The sequence below is a fragment of the Cervus canadensis genome, chromosome 22, assembly GCF_019320065.1.
Source record: "Cervus canadensis isolate Bull #8, Minnesota chromosome 22, ASM1932006v1, whole genome shotgun sequence".
In the NCBI taxonomy this organism is placed as follows: Eukaryota; Metazoa; Chordata; class Mammalia; order Artiodactyla; family Cervidae; genus Cervus; species Cervus canadensis.
Genome location: NC_057407.1, coordinates 12,297,446 through 12,310,904, shown reverse-complemented (window position 1 = coordinate 12,310,904; position 13,459 = coordinate 12,297,446). Strand labels below are relative to the sequence as shown.

General features: G+C 39.5%; 2 protein-coding genes across 41 annotated transcripts in view; one reads left to right on the top strand and one right to left on the bottom strand.

Moving 5' to 3' along the window:
* The window catches only part of PBRM1 (polybromo 1), a 106,294-nt gene that overhangs the window by 57,457 nt on the left and 35,378 nt on the right, over positions 1-13,459 (top strand). For all 40 annotated transcript variants that reach the window (XM_043442501.1, XM_043442521.1, XM_043442507.1 and 37 more), the window contains 2 exons: positions 2,370-3,012; positions 7,013-7,224. In XM_043442501.1, coding sequence (XP_043298436.1) covers positions 2,370-3,012; positions 7,013-7,224 — 855 coding nt within the window. The remainder of the gene's footprint in view (positions 1-2,369; positions 3,013-7,012; positions 7,225-13,459) is intronic.
* Positions 186-1,014, bottom strand: LOC122424583 (60S ribosomal protein L7-like). The gene has a single exon (XM_043442551.1). It carries the CDS (start codon positions 992-994, stop codon positions 569-571), a length of 426 nt encoding a protein of 141 aa, XP_043298486.1. The 5' UTR covers positions 995-1,014; the 3' UTR covers positions 186-568.

Sequence of the window (13,459 nt, the reverse complement as noted above, 5' to 3'; positions counted from 1 at the left end):
GGTCACTTCCTTGTGCAGTCCAGAGTTCTTAGTTACTTAGTTTACTTCCTTAAGATGTCAGTTTACTTTTTCCTTATTTCTTAGAAATGGACATTAACTTCAATGGCTGGATTAGATGCAGTTTCAACTTGTCAAGTAAGGTCCACACGTTGCATTTGATTGATAGTTCTTTTTTTTTTTTTCCATTTCAATTTGTTTCAATTGTTTATTAACGGACCAGATTACAAAAATAATCCTGGTAGATACCTTAGTTCATCCTTCTAATAAGCCTGTTGATCTGGTCTTCCCTGTTGCCAGCATCTCCACCTTCTACAAAATGGGTGGTCTTTTTCTTCATTCCACCTCGTGGAGAAGACAATTTAAAGGGCCACAGGAAGTTGTTTGCTTCTTTGAAACGTTTTCCAACAGTATAGTTCTCATGAATCAGATCCTCCATGCAGATGATTCCGTATTTCCCAAGAGATCGAGCAATCAATGCGTTGTCTGTCAGGGCAATTCGCTTTTTGTTGATTTTGCCATAACCACGCTTGTAGATCAATTCATTTACAGACTTCAGATTTGGGTACCCTCATGCAATGTATGGCTCCACAATTCTCAGCATGTTAATTGATGCCTTGTTGAGCTTCACAAAGGTGCCATTGAAGATCTGCCGGAGGCGAAGGAGCTGCAGCACCTTTCGAACCTTTGGGCTCACACCGTTGATACCTCTGATCCTGATGACAAATGCCAATTTGGGTTCCGCGGGTACATAGAAGTTGCCAGCTTTCCGTGCCATCCTAGCCATTCGAATTTCAGTTCTGTACATCTGCCTGTATTCCTTGTGGTAATGCTTAGCTTTTTCATAAATAAGCTTCCTCCTTGCCTTTCGAAGCATCTTTTGGGCAAACTTCTTTCTCAGGCGCTTGATCTTAAGCTCTGCGAAATTCTTTCGCTTTTTCTTAAGGGTTTCTGGCACAGCAGGAACCTTCTTTTTCTTCTCTTCTGCACCCTCCATGGTTCCAGCCGGGAAAGAGAGATTGATAGTTCTTTTAGTCTGTAAGTTCTCCATCTCTTTTTGTCTTGCAGTTTGTTAAGGAAATTGGGTTTGTACTGTAGTTTTCCACAGTCTAGGTTTTGGTAATTGTATCCCTTTGGTGCAGTATTCACGTGTTCCTTTGTCCTTTGTATTTCCTATAAATTGGTAGTTGATCAGATCCAGATTTTAAATTTGATTCTTCACTCACTTTGGCACAGAAACTGACATAAGAGGTAGTATAGTCTTCCATCAGGTGGCATGTGATACCTGATTGTTTCTTTAAATTATGTTAATAGCTATTGATGCATGCTACATAAATTTATTGAAGAGATGTAAAGTAGTACTAGTTTAATTTTATCATTGCTTGCTCAGTTACTAACTGAAATCCTTCTATGTAGAGAAACTGCCTCATCTGTATTTGGTTACCCAGTGGATGGGTTTTTTGTTTGTATGTATTGTTTTGGTTTTTGAAAGGATAAAAGCTAGATTTCCCTTTTCATTTACCAGTTTTCAAAGAGACAAGGTAGTGCATTGGCTTACTAAAATCCTGTAGCATCTACCCCATTGTTTGTTTTTATTTATCATTAAGGACTATTAGATTTAAACATATTCCTGAGTTTTAACCCATTGCAATTATGGTTCTTGTTGATATTTACTGTTGTCGCAGGCTGGCTGCTGTGGTCTTTTGAGCTGACCATAGTAAGAAGTCGTTGATAGACTCTTACTGTCTAGCGTCTCAAGATACAGCAAACTGATCTTGTGTAGACTGGGAATCAACCATTTGCCGAAGAGCTAATAACATTAGTTTTTGAAATCAGTATTCTAAAAATATAGTCAGAATTATTTAGGGATATACTGCAACTGGGTTGGTCACTGTTTCTAGAATTTTCAGTGGACAGGGCTAAGAAATTTTGTATTTTATATTTAAAGAGAAAATTCACCATAAGTTCATATTGATACTCTCAGTTGAGATGCCAAGCCACAAGGTTTTTATTCACTGTCCTCTGTTTTAATGTGTTTATCTCTTTTTCTGCCTTGATGAAAATCTCAGTTCTCCAGGATACCATAGGAGATGGAATTAGAGTGTCACATAACTGCTCATTTCCTTTATTCTGCCTTATTCACACTGTCTCAACATAACAGTACTTACTGTCCCACCAAAAATATGAGTACTGAAAATAGTTTGTTTTTCTAGTTCTTTCTTTGTTGATGGGATATATTTCACTAGAAAAATGCTAATTATTTTTTTTTATACATCACTTGAAATAATTCCTTCCTTATGGTTAGGCTATCAACTATATACAAATTTAGGTTCATTTGTTTTATCCATTTAACATTAAATCTTTTATTTTAGGTAGGAAGAGTGGTATTTCTCCTAAAAAATCAAAATACATGACTCCAATGCAGCAGAAACTAAATGAAGTCTATGAAGCTGTAAAGAACTATACTGATAAGAGGGGTCGCCGTCTCAGTGCCATATTTCTGAGGCTTCCCTCCAGATCGGAGCTGCCTGACTACTATTTGACCATTAAAAAGCCCATGGACATGGAAAAAATTCGAAGTCACATGATGGCCAACAAATACCAAGATATAGACTCCATGGTTGAGGACTTCGTCATGATGTTTAACAATGCCTGTACATACAATGAGCCTGAGTCTTTGATCTACAAAGATGCCCTTGTCCTACACAAAGTCCTGCTTGAAACTCGGAGAGACTTAGAAGGAGATGAGGACTCGCATGTCCCAAATGTAACCTTGCTGATTCAGGAGCTTATCCATAATCTTTTTGTGTCAGTCATGAGTCATCAGGATGATGAAGGAAGATGCTACAGTGATTCATTAGCAGAAATTCCTGCTGTGGATCCCAGCTTTCCAAACAAACCTCCTCTTACTTTTGACATAATTAGGAAGAATGTTGAAAATAACCGCTACCGACGGCTTGATTTATTTCAAGAGCATATGTTTGAAGTATTGGAGAGGGCAAGAAGGATGAATCGGTATGTTTTCAAAGTCATTCCTTTTTGAGAAGGTGTGACATTTAATGTAAAATAGAAGAAAGAATTTGCTTTGATGTGCTATTTCAGCATACAGTTGGTGGGGTGCTATTTTGAATTTTAATTAGAATGTATAGAGAGTAAGAATGTTCTAGGGGAGAGAAGACACTACTGAATTGTCTAAGGCCAATGAGAGGAAGAAATGAGAGACAAAATTGAGGATATGTTGAAAAGGATAAACTTTTAAAATATAGCCTTTCATAGAACATGTATTTTAAAAGGATGGAATGCTTTTAATTAGAAATAATAAAGTAGCTCTAAAATATTGATCTGAGCTTACACTGATTTAAATTTGATTGCCATTTCAGACTCCTCAAAGGGCTTCTTTTTAATTTCAGATTTGTCACTTTTAAGTTCATTCTGCAGACATTAAATGTTATGAAAAGAAGAGGCAGTCAAATTTAAATTTCCATCAAACTTAAATCCCCTTCAAATTTTGATCTATGCTGTATATGTGTCACACAACAATAGCATATACTCAGCTGTGGAAACAGTTTCAGTTCAGCAATTATGGTGTGTCTTCTTTGTGCTCTTGGGATCACCTGGGGAGAATCAAAGAGTTAAGAATACAAACCCTACCTTCCTAGAGCTTATTATCTGTCATGCTGATTGCTAGACCTTTAGTCAGTGGGCATGGGGTAATTCCAGTCAGGGACTTTATGAAGCCTGGGTTTGCTCTGGATCTTGAAAGAAAAGTGAAAAGTAATATTTGCTCTTCCTATTGAGTGCTTGCCCTTTGTAAAGTACCATGTAGACAATCTCTAACCCTTACTATAGACATCATAGGTAAGCAGTAATCTTCCAATTTGAATATGAAGACGTGCACGACAGAGAGAAGTAACTTGCCGTACTCACACAACTAGTGAGTGCAGTGGCTTATCTTGTTCCTCACTGCAGAGCACTGCTGCTGAGCCAGTCACCAGGCCAGTCAGCAGTACAGCCGGGGATGGTAAGACTTGAGCTCTGTGCTCTAAGAGCTTAAAGTCTGATAGTTGGAACAGCACCTGTGCTTAGGGAGCAGTCATTCCCGGCATGAGAGAACATTTAAGGACTTGCTTGGTATTTAGTAAGATGGTGGAGTAATAAACTTCTTTAGGGTTCTAAAGAGCATGAGATATCAGGGAAGCATGGGGAAATGGGTGGGATTCACATCAGGTAAGTGGTGTGAGTAAAGGCATAAGGTTAGGAAATGAGTGTGGTGTGTTCCCAGGACAGGTAGAGTTATTAGGGTCAGGTTGGAGAGGCCTCTGAGAGACACATTTCAGATATGGTCCTTATTCTTCAACAGTGCAGGGAGAAATAAAGGGAAATAAAGCGGGGGTTGGGGGGGGTGGTGCAGAGAGAAAGAGAAATAAAGCGGGGGCGTGGGGGGAGTGCATCCTGCAGTCAGAATCTGTGTTCAGTTATTTCTTAGTTTTCATTTATCCTAAAAATAGTTATTAAACGTAGCTACCAGTTATGAGCATGTTCTGGATACATGGAATATACCAGTGGGCAAAACAGACAAACCCTTCCCTCATAGAGCTTAGAGTTCTATTCTTGTTTTCAGTTTACTTAAACAGTCCTTAAGTCTAAAATCACTCCTCTTCTCCCTACCCCACACCCTACCCCCATTACTTCTTGGGCTTAGTTCTGTGAATGAGTCTTCCAAAATACATTTGTCTCTTAGATTATTATTGGGCTTCCCTCGTGGCTCAGATGGTAAAGAGTCTGCCTGCAGTTCAGGAGACCCAGGTTTGATCCCTGGGTCGGGAAGATCCCCTAGAGAAGGAAATGGCAACCCACTCCATTATCCCTTGCCTGGAAAATTCCATGGACGAGGAGCCTGGCAGGCTATACTCCGTGGAGTTGCAGAGAGTCAGACACGACTGAGCGACTTCACTTTCTTTCTTTCTTAGATTATTAGCAGCTTTGTTCCTTGCATAGATAATATGATTATTGTAGGAACTAAGCAGATTTCTATCTGTTAGAAATAAGCTCTTTTCTTTCTCCCATTGTTGACCTGATTAGTTTTTGCTATTGAGGCCTAGGAGGTAAGAGTCCAACGTAACTTTACAGTATCCCCTTCTTTGTCTGAGGTTTCACTTTCTGCAGTTTCAGTTACCCAAGATCAGCCCAGATCCAAAAACACTAAATGAAAAACCCAGAAGTAAACAATTTGTAATTTTTAAATTACACAATTTAATTTTTAAATTACACAATGTTCTGAGTGCATGATGGAATTATAAACCTGCTCTTTGAATGTAGCATGGATTATCAAAAGTGCATTTTCAGTTTTAATTTTATACTTGTAACTATAAGCTCTTATAGAATTAATTTCAAGTGAACAGCCTTCCGGAGAAGGCAATGGCAACCCACTCCAGTACTCTTGCCTGGAAAATCCCATGAACGGAGGAGCCTGATGGGCTGCAGTTCATGGCGTCGCAGAGTCGGACACGACTGAAGCAACTTAGCAGCAGCAGCAGTAGCAGCAGAACAGCCTTCAGAGTCTCTATTCAGAAAATAGGCATCAAAATAGTGTTGTTCGAGTTTCTTCCTTGGCCAGTTTTATTGTTTTCCTACAAGTGTTAGCATTTCTGTAACCTGAAAAGATTCCAGAATCTCCCTGGAAACACTCATCTGGGTTGTTATTGGCAGTGTTTTAGGCTGCCAGGTCACCTGTGCTTGTGAGCAGCATTCTGGAGCCTTCTCTCAAGTTTGATGCTCTAATAGTTGGTGTCAGCAAGCAGCTGACTGGGTTTGGCTGCAGCATCCACACTGCCCTGACCAGAATGCCTCCATGGCTGCTGCTAAGTCTTTGTCTCTGGTTACCTTTGTGAATAATTTTTCAAACCCTGATATTCCTAGTAGTTAGTAGAATTATCTTTAGGCCTTCCTCAGACCAACAGTGGATGACAAATAGTAATAAAATTTCTTTGAGTCTAAATTATGAAGTTCATTTTGCCCAATCGTCTCATTTTATAAATGGGGCTGCTGCTGCTGCTAAGTTGCTTCAGTCGTGTCTAACTCTGTGCAACCCCATAGACGGCAGCCCACCAGGCTCCCCCAACCCTGCGATTCTCCAGGCAAGAACACTGGGGTGGGTTGCCATTTCTTTCTCCAATGCAAGAAAATGAAAAGTGAAAGTGAAGTAGCTCAGTCGTGTCTCACTCGCAGCGACCCCATGGACTGCAGCCTACCAGGCTGTTCCGTCTGTGGGATTTTCCAGGCAAGAGTACTGAAGTGGGGTGCCATTGCCTTTTCCGTGTAAATGGGGAGAATCTCTTAAAAGTTTTCAGTATGACACAGATGATTTTTTTTTTTCTGTCTTTCATTGTGTTGCCTCTGCTGGTTCCCCAGAATTATGTAGTTATTTCTCAGGAACTAAAATGAACACTAACTCTGAGGCCTGCAACCATTTTGTGATGTTCTCAGGACTTTGAAGTTTAGGTTCAAATATTTACTGAGTCCTAGCAGCCTAGACAACCATAATATAGATCCAAAAAAAAAAAAAAAATGGGCTGAATCTTCTGTTAATATTTTATCTAGTGTGTTGATCCCTTAACTAAAAGAAAGCTAAAATTAATCCCAAGATTAGATTCAGGTAAGTGTTACACATGGTATGAAGCCTTAGTATAGTCCTTGGTTCTGGCAGCCATCTTCTGTTGCCAAACTTAGCTAATGCATGTACCACGTTTCTGCCCCAGGAAGCTGGGTGAGGCTTTTCCTTTTACATGAGCTGTACAGGGAGTGAGCCTTAAGGAAAGGGAAACTGGTGGGCAGGAGGCTCACTGAGGTAAAATTGAACAAATTTTAAGGAGATACCCATATTAGAACTGCTCAGAAGTCACCACTGTATCAGTGACTACATTAAAGAAGCATTTCACGGGATGCTTTAACATATGATCAGGGTGTTTAAAAGAAGCATATTGTGTGTCAATGAATGTTCTTGATGCTGTTACAGGACAGATTCTGAAATATATGAGGACGCAGTAGAACTTCAGCAGTTTTTTATTAAAATTCGTGATGAACTCTGCAAAAATGGAGAGATCCTTCTTTCACCAGCACTCAGCTATACCACAAAACATTTGCATAATGATGTGGAGAAAGAAAAGAAGGAAAAACTGCCAAAAGAAATAGAGGAAGATAAACTAAAACGAGAAGAAGAAAAAAGAGGTTAGTTTCTTTTCACTTTGTTAAATATGAAGAAACATTATTATACTCTGTTCTAGCTGCTCTTGCTGTGGAGTAGACCTCTCTTTGTGTAAATGAAGACTCAGGGCGTTGGCTCTTACAAAATGGACATGGTAAGCTGGAAATGTTTTTGTCATTGTCAGCTTAATCATCAGACTGGGAAAGATTGGAAGTTGCCTGTGACACAGCTCTTACTCTTAGTATTTCAAGAACAGAGTCAGTTAATTCACAAATGTGGCGGCTTAATACCTCTTAATACTACTGGTAGATAAAAACCTAAGGGGCCCATCTTAGGCTCGAAAGCATTCTGAGCAGTGAGTGCATTAAGTTTCTGCCCTGTTGTTCAACAGCATGGCTGTCCTTATATGGACTCAGACAAGTAGATGTTTGGGTTGAACCACATAAGGAGGAGGAAATTTTTATTTTAATTGTATCAACCTAAAAATGTTACTTTGAAAAAAAAAAGTTACTTTGAGTCACTTGCCAGAGCTTAGAAATATTTGAAAGTAGGAACTTTTATTAGGAAGTTAATCATTCCTGAAAAAATGTTCACATAAAATCCCTAGAATGTGTAACTTTTCCAAGAGTCATATTTATCTTTGGCATCAAGTCTGCTCCTTAGAATTTTTTCCTCAGGAAAGGGAGTGAAAGAAGTTGATTTAAGCAAATTCTCATAGGCAGTGCCATATGGAAAAAAGAAGAGAAAGGAACCCAGTTGGTGAGGACTGATTTTACCAGCATAGGGCTACCTGCCAGTAGAAACCAGCAGCTTTTCCCCAGAGGAGTGTACTCATTAATGATGGTGAGAGAGAGAGCGCGTGGGTGTGTATGGGTGTGTGTTGGACTGGAAGAGGGGGTGGTCTTGTGTCTTGACCGCCAACAAAAGCAGTTGATGCAGGAATGAACTGACTAAACTTGCAGCTTTGCTTCCCCCAGGTAACAGTTGACATTGAGGAATATCCTGAAAATTACTGTAGAAGGACTCACATAAACTCCACACATTCTTGGCTGATTGGAAAGCTGCCCATGTGTAGAGTTGCGAGAAGCTGATGAGGCAAAGTGGAAAGATACACCATGCAAATAGTAACCATAATGAGTTGGAGTGGCTATATTAATCAGACAAATAAACTTTAAGAAATATTACTAGAGATGAAGAGGGACATTTTAAAATGTTAAAAGGGTCAAAAACATATAATACTTACAAATGTATATGTACCTATGGAGGAGAAAATGGCAGCCCACTCCAGTATTCTTGCCTGAGAAATCCCATGAACAGAGGAACCCGGCAGGCTGCAGTCCATGGGGTCACGGAAGAGTCAGACACAACTTAGAAACTAAGCAGCAAACAAAATGTACCTAACAGTGGGGCTGCAAAGTCCATAAAGCAAAACTGACAGAACTGAAAAGGGAAATAGTTCAACTATTAGAGTCTTGATGTATCTTTCTCAGCAAATGACAGGCTAAACCAAAAATTGGCAAAAGTATGACTCAATAAGATTAGGCTGTCATAGACTGAATATTATGTCCCCCACCAAAATTCATACGTTGTAGCCTCCAGTATGTTGGTATTTGGAGATGGGGGCCTTTTGGAGATAATTAGGTTTGGATGTAGTCACGAGAGTGCAGTCAGCACAGTGGAGTTGGTGCCATTGTAAGGGGATGAAGAGCAGGAAGACGGCGGTCTGAAGCCGGAAGTGGGTCCTCACCATCGGCCAGATCTGCCTCCAGACCTGTGAGACATGGATGTTCGTTGTTGAACCCACACCGTTGTCTGTGGTGGGTCTTCTTACAGCAGGCTGAGTTCTTGGACAGTACTGTCAGCTGGCTTGACCTGACGGACGTGTAAAACACTACACCAGTGACTACAGAATACACATTCTTGTAGAGCCTGCATGGAACATTATCTAGAAGGGACCATGAGCTGGATCATAAAACATGTTTCAAAAATTTTAAAGGATTGAAAGCATACCAAGTTTGTTCTTTGAACACAATAGGATTAGATTAGAAATTAGAAATCAGCAGAAGGAAATCTAGAAAATCCCCAAATATTTGGAAATGAAGCAGTACATTTCTCAATAAACTATGGATCAAAGAAGACTTCAGAAGAACAATTAGAAAAATCTTGTACCGAATAAAAACAAAAATAATATATTAAAATTTATGGGATATAGATAAGGTAGTTATTAGGAAATTTACAGATTTTTAAACATGTATTAGAAATATACATGTTTAAATTCATAAAAATGAATGCATTTTTCCACTTCAGAAATTTAGAAGAAGAGCAAATCAAGCCTGAAGTAAATAGAGGAAATAATAAAGATCAAAACAGAATTCAGTGAGTGAAAAAGACAGAATGCCAGTACTGTACTGAGTGATGTTTGAGACACCTGTGACAAAATTTTGTATACTTGGAAGTTTTTCTGTTTAAATTTAGTTGATACTTTCCCTGGCAATGCAAAATTAATGACAGCTGCTCTTTGAATTACGCAAAGCCAGCTTTCACAGCATGACCTCTAGGCAAGAAGCATCAGCATCACCTGTTAACTTTTTAGAAATGCTGGTGCTCTGTTCCCATGCCAGACCTACCAATTCAGAAACTCTGAGGGAGGGACACCACAGTCTTTTTTTTTAGCAAGACCTGTAGGTCATTCTGATGTGCACTTAAGTCTGGGAATCACTGCTCTAAGGCCTTGGATTTAATGAGTGGAGCAGCAAAAACTTATGGCACCTGCCTTCCTTCTTGGTGGATTAGCAGTGATTTGTGAACCCAATATAAGGTGGCACATTCTAGAGAAAAGGCAATACTGACATTTTTGTGGGGGTTTTGGCCATGCCACATGACTTACGGGATATCAGTTCCCTGACCAGGGACTGAACCCAGGCCTTCCTTAGTGAAAGTGTCAAGTTCTAACCTCTGGACTGCCAGGGAATTCCCTGTATTGACGTTTTAAAGACTGCTGGTCACTGCTAATTGATCCTTAGATACCAGGAAATATTTTCGATGACTTAATCTGTGATGAATACCTGTGGTTGAAAAGCAGAGCCACGTAAAGAAAAAAGCTAGGAGACTTGCATTTCCTTTTTCAACGTTGTACCTGTCTTCCGAGCCTGGGAGGCTTTGCTGACGAGAGGAAAGAAAGACTGCTGCAAAGAACTGCTTTCTGAGGCTGCCAGAGCATCCCTGTTAGTAATTACTCACCTTTTGCACTAATTCAGAGACTGTTTCCGCAGCATGAGACTGGAGGTAGCTAGGAAGTGGTGCTTTGCTGTAGAATGCGAGGTCAGCACTGGAAGGACGGGGTACGAAAAGCTTAAAAGCAGAGAACTCTGAAGGTTGTTGTAACTAGTTATTTATGAGTATTGAAAGATGGCAAAATGCTGGAGAGAATGGTGGTTTTATGTCAGTCAGCCTTCTCTGTCTTTAAGTCGCAGAGTAGGTTTCTTAATAATCAGTGGAAATTGAGGGAGACAAGATGTCACACACCCTGTTTTTATATTAAACGCCAGAACTAACTATTCCTACTTGGGTCAGTAAGCAAAAGTAAGACTGCATAAACGTGGGCAGATTGTATGCCGATACCATTGCTCCTTCTTCCAAAACAATTTAAATGACGGAAGGTGGCTTTTAAAACAAAACAAAAAACAAACACAAAAGCATTCACTGCCCTCAGAAAAAGTGAAGGAAATAGTGGAGGAGAAGATGATGGCAGTTAAAATTTGGAAGCTAGTAAAATTGATAGATAAGTTGCTAATGCTGGCTTCAAGGCTGGCGTCATATAAAGACCTTAGCAGGCCATTTACTGTCGAGAAAGGCGCAAGCATTAGAATGCCATGTACACCTGAAAAATGAAGGTGCATGCAAGACTGGAAACAGAAAATTTAGTTGAAAGTCTAAATTTAAAGGAGTTGAACCTCTAGATTACCTCCCCACCCTTCCTCTGACTGTTCATCCCTGAAGTGTTCAGACTCAGGGAGAGCAGGCTGACCTAAGGGTTGGGGTATGGTTCTGAAGAGGGGAGTTACGAAAGGATTTATACCAGATAGTGAGACCCCTGATCTTCTAAACTTCTGATCTCCTAGAATAGCTTTTAATTTTGAGACAGGGAGAATTTTTCTCTTGAGAAATGCAGCAGGCAGTGGGGAAAACTGAAGATAACATCTGGTCCTCAATGAAATCTGCCATTCAGCCAGCTCTATGTATGCATGGAGAGCTTCCAGTCAGCTTTTTAAGTGTTCTAACATTTTAAATAGAAGCCAATATTTATTTAAATGGGACCAAATATTTAAGTGAAATCTCTCTAAGATGTTAAGATAAAGAACAAAACAAAAAAAGAACCTTAGCGGAAACAGAAAAAGTGAAGGCTGCAGGAGAAAATATTAGACTTCAAGGCCTGGAATTAGTTCTCTGTGGCTCCACACTTTTCCCTCTGAATCATCTTTTTTCATGAAAGATAGCACATGTTTGTACCTGAGTTTTATCAGCCTGTTTCCTGTCTCTAGAGTTTGGGGAGGTTACCAGCCTTCTTTCATTTTGTACTCTTTCTCTCCCTTTCAGGCCAGTGTTCCTGCTCGTATAAAATTCTCAAGAACCTTGTGAATCTACTGCATATGTCACAAGGATTCATTTGATTAATCAACTACTAGATAACATTTTCCACCAAAATTGCCAAAACTTTTTTAAAAATTTATAATACCAGTATTAGAGAATGAATGGAGAAACAGACCCCCACTCCCTTGTAGCCAAATAGTGATGGATTTAAATTGGTATAGACTTTGGGGGTCAGTCTGGAACATGCATTTAAAGACATTTAATGTACTTATTTCCAGATCTTCCATTTATTAAAAATTATCCAAAGGAAGTAATCAAAGAAATGGGCAAAGCTTTTTACTAAAAAAAAAACTATGGTGTTTGTAAATGATGGCTTATATGTTGTTTAGTTGCTAAGTCATGTCCGACTCTTTGTGACCCCATGGACTGTATAGCATGCTAGGCTTCCCTGTTCTTTACTATCTCCCAGAGTTTGCTCAGATTCATGTCCATTGAGTTGATGATGCTATCTTAACCATCTCATCCTCTGCCACCCTCTTCTCTTTTTGCCTTCAGTCCTTCCCAGCATCAAAGTCTTTTTCATTGGTAGGTCTTCGCATCAGATGGCCAAAGTATTGGAGCTTCAGCATCAGTCCTTTCAATTAGTATTCAGGGTTGATTTCCTTTAGCATTGTTTGGTTTGATCTCCTTCCAGTCCAAGGGGCTCTCAAGACTTCTCCAGCACCACAGTTTGAAGACATTAGTTCTTCAGTGCACAGCTTTCTCTATGGTCCAACTTTGACATCCATACATGGCTACTGGATAAACCATAGCTTCGACTATATAGACCTTTGTTGGCAAAGTGACATCTTTGCTTTTTAATACACTGTTTAGGTTTGTTTTAGCTTTACTTTCAAGGAGTAAACATCTTTTAATTTCATGGCTGCAGTCATCTGCGGTGATTTTCGAGCCCAAGAAAATAAAATCTGTCACTGCTACCACTTTTTTCCCATCTATTTGCCATGATTGATGGGACCAGATGCCATGATCTTAGTTTTTTGAATGATGACTTTTAAGCCCACTGTTTCACTCTTGTCTTTCATCCTCATTAAGAGGCTCTTTAGTTTCTCTTCACTTTCTGCCATTAGAGTGGTATCATCTGCATATCTGAAGTTGTTGATATTTCTCCTGACAATCTTGATTCCAGCTTGTGATATGGAAACCATTAAAAAATATATTTTAGCAAAACTAAAAATCTTCTTGAAAAGCATTTGATCTCAGAGGAAATTTTTATGATATTAAGTGTATAAAGATATAGTTTCTGGGCTTCTCTGATAGCTCAGACAGTAAAGAATCTGCCTGCATTGCAGGAGGCACAGGTTTGATCCCTGGAGAAGGAAATGGCAACCCATTCCAGTATTCTTTCCTGGACAATTCCACGGACAGAGGAGACTGGCAGACTACAGTCCTTGGGGTCGCAAAGAATCGGTCACGACTGAGTGACTAATACTTTTCATATATAGTTTACAGTATACTGTGTGAAATACATGTTCCATATCTCCTTAGTTCTAAGATTCCATTCATTGTGACATAACCATGTTAATAACAGTCAGAAGAAAGAAATTTCAGAGGTATTAAGATGGAAAGAAAGTACATACAAGATTTATCTCTAGGATCACATGATTTATG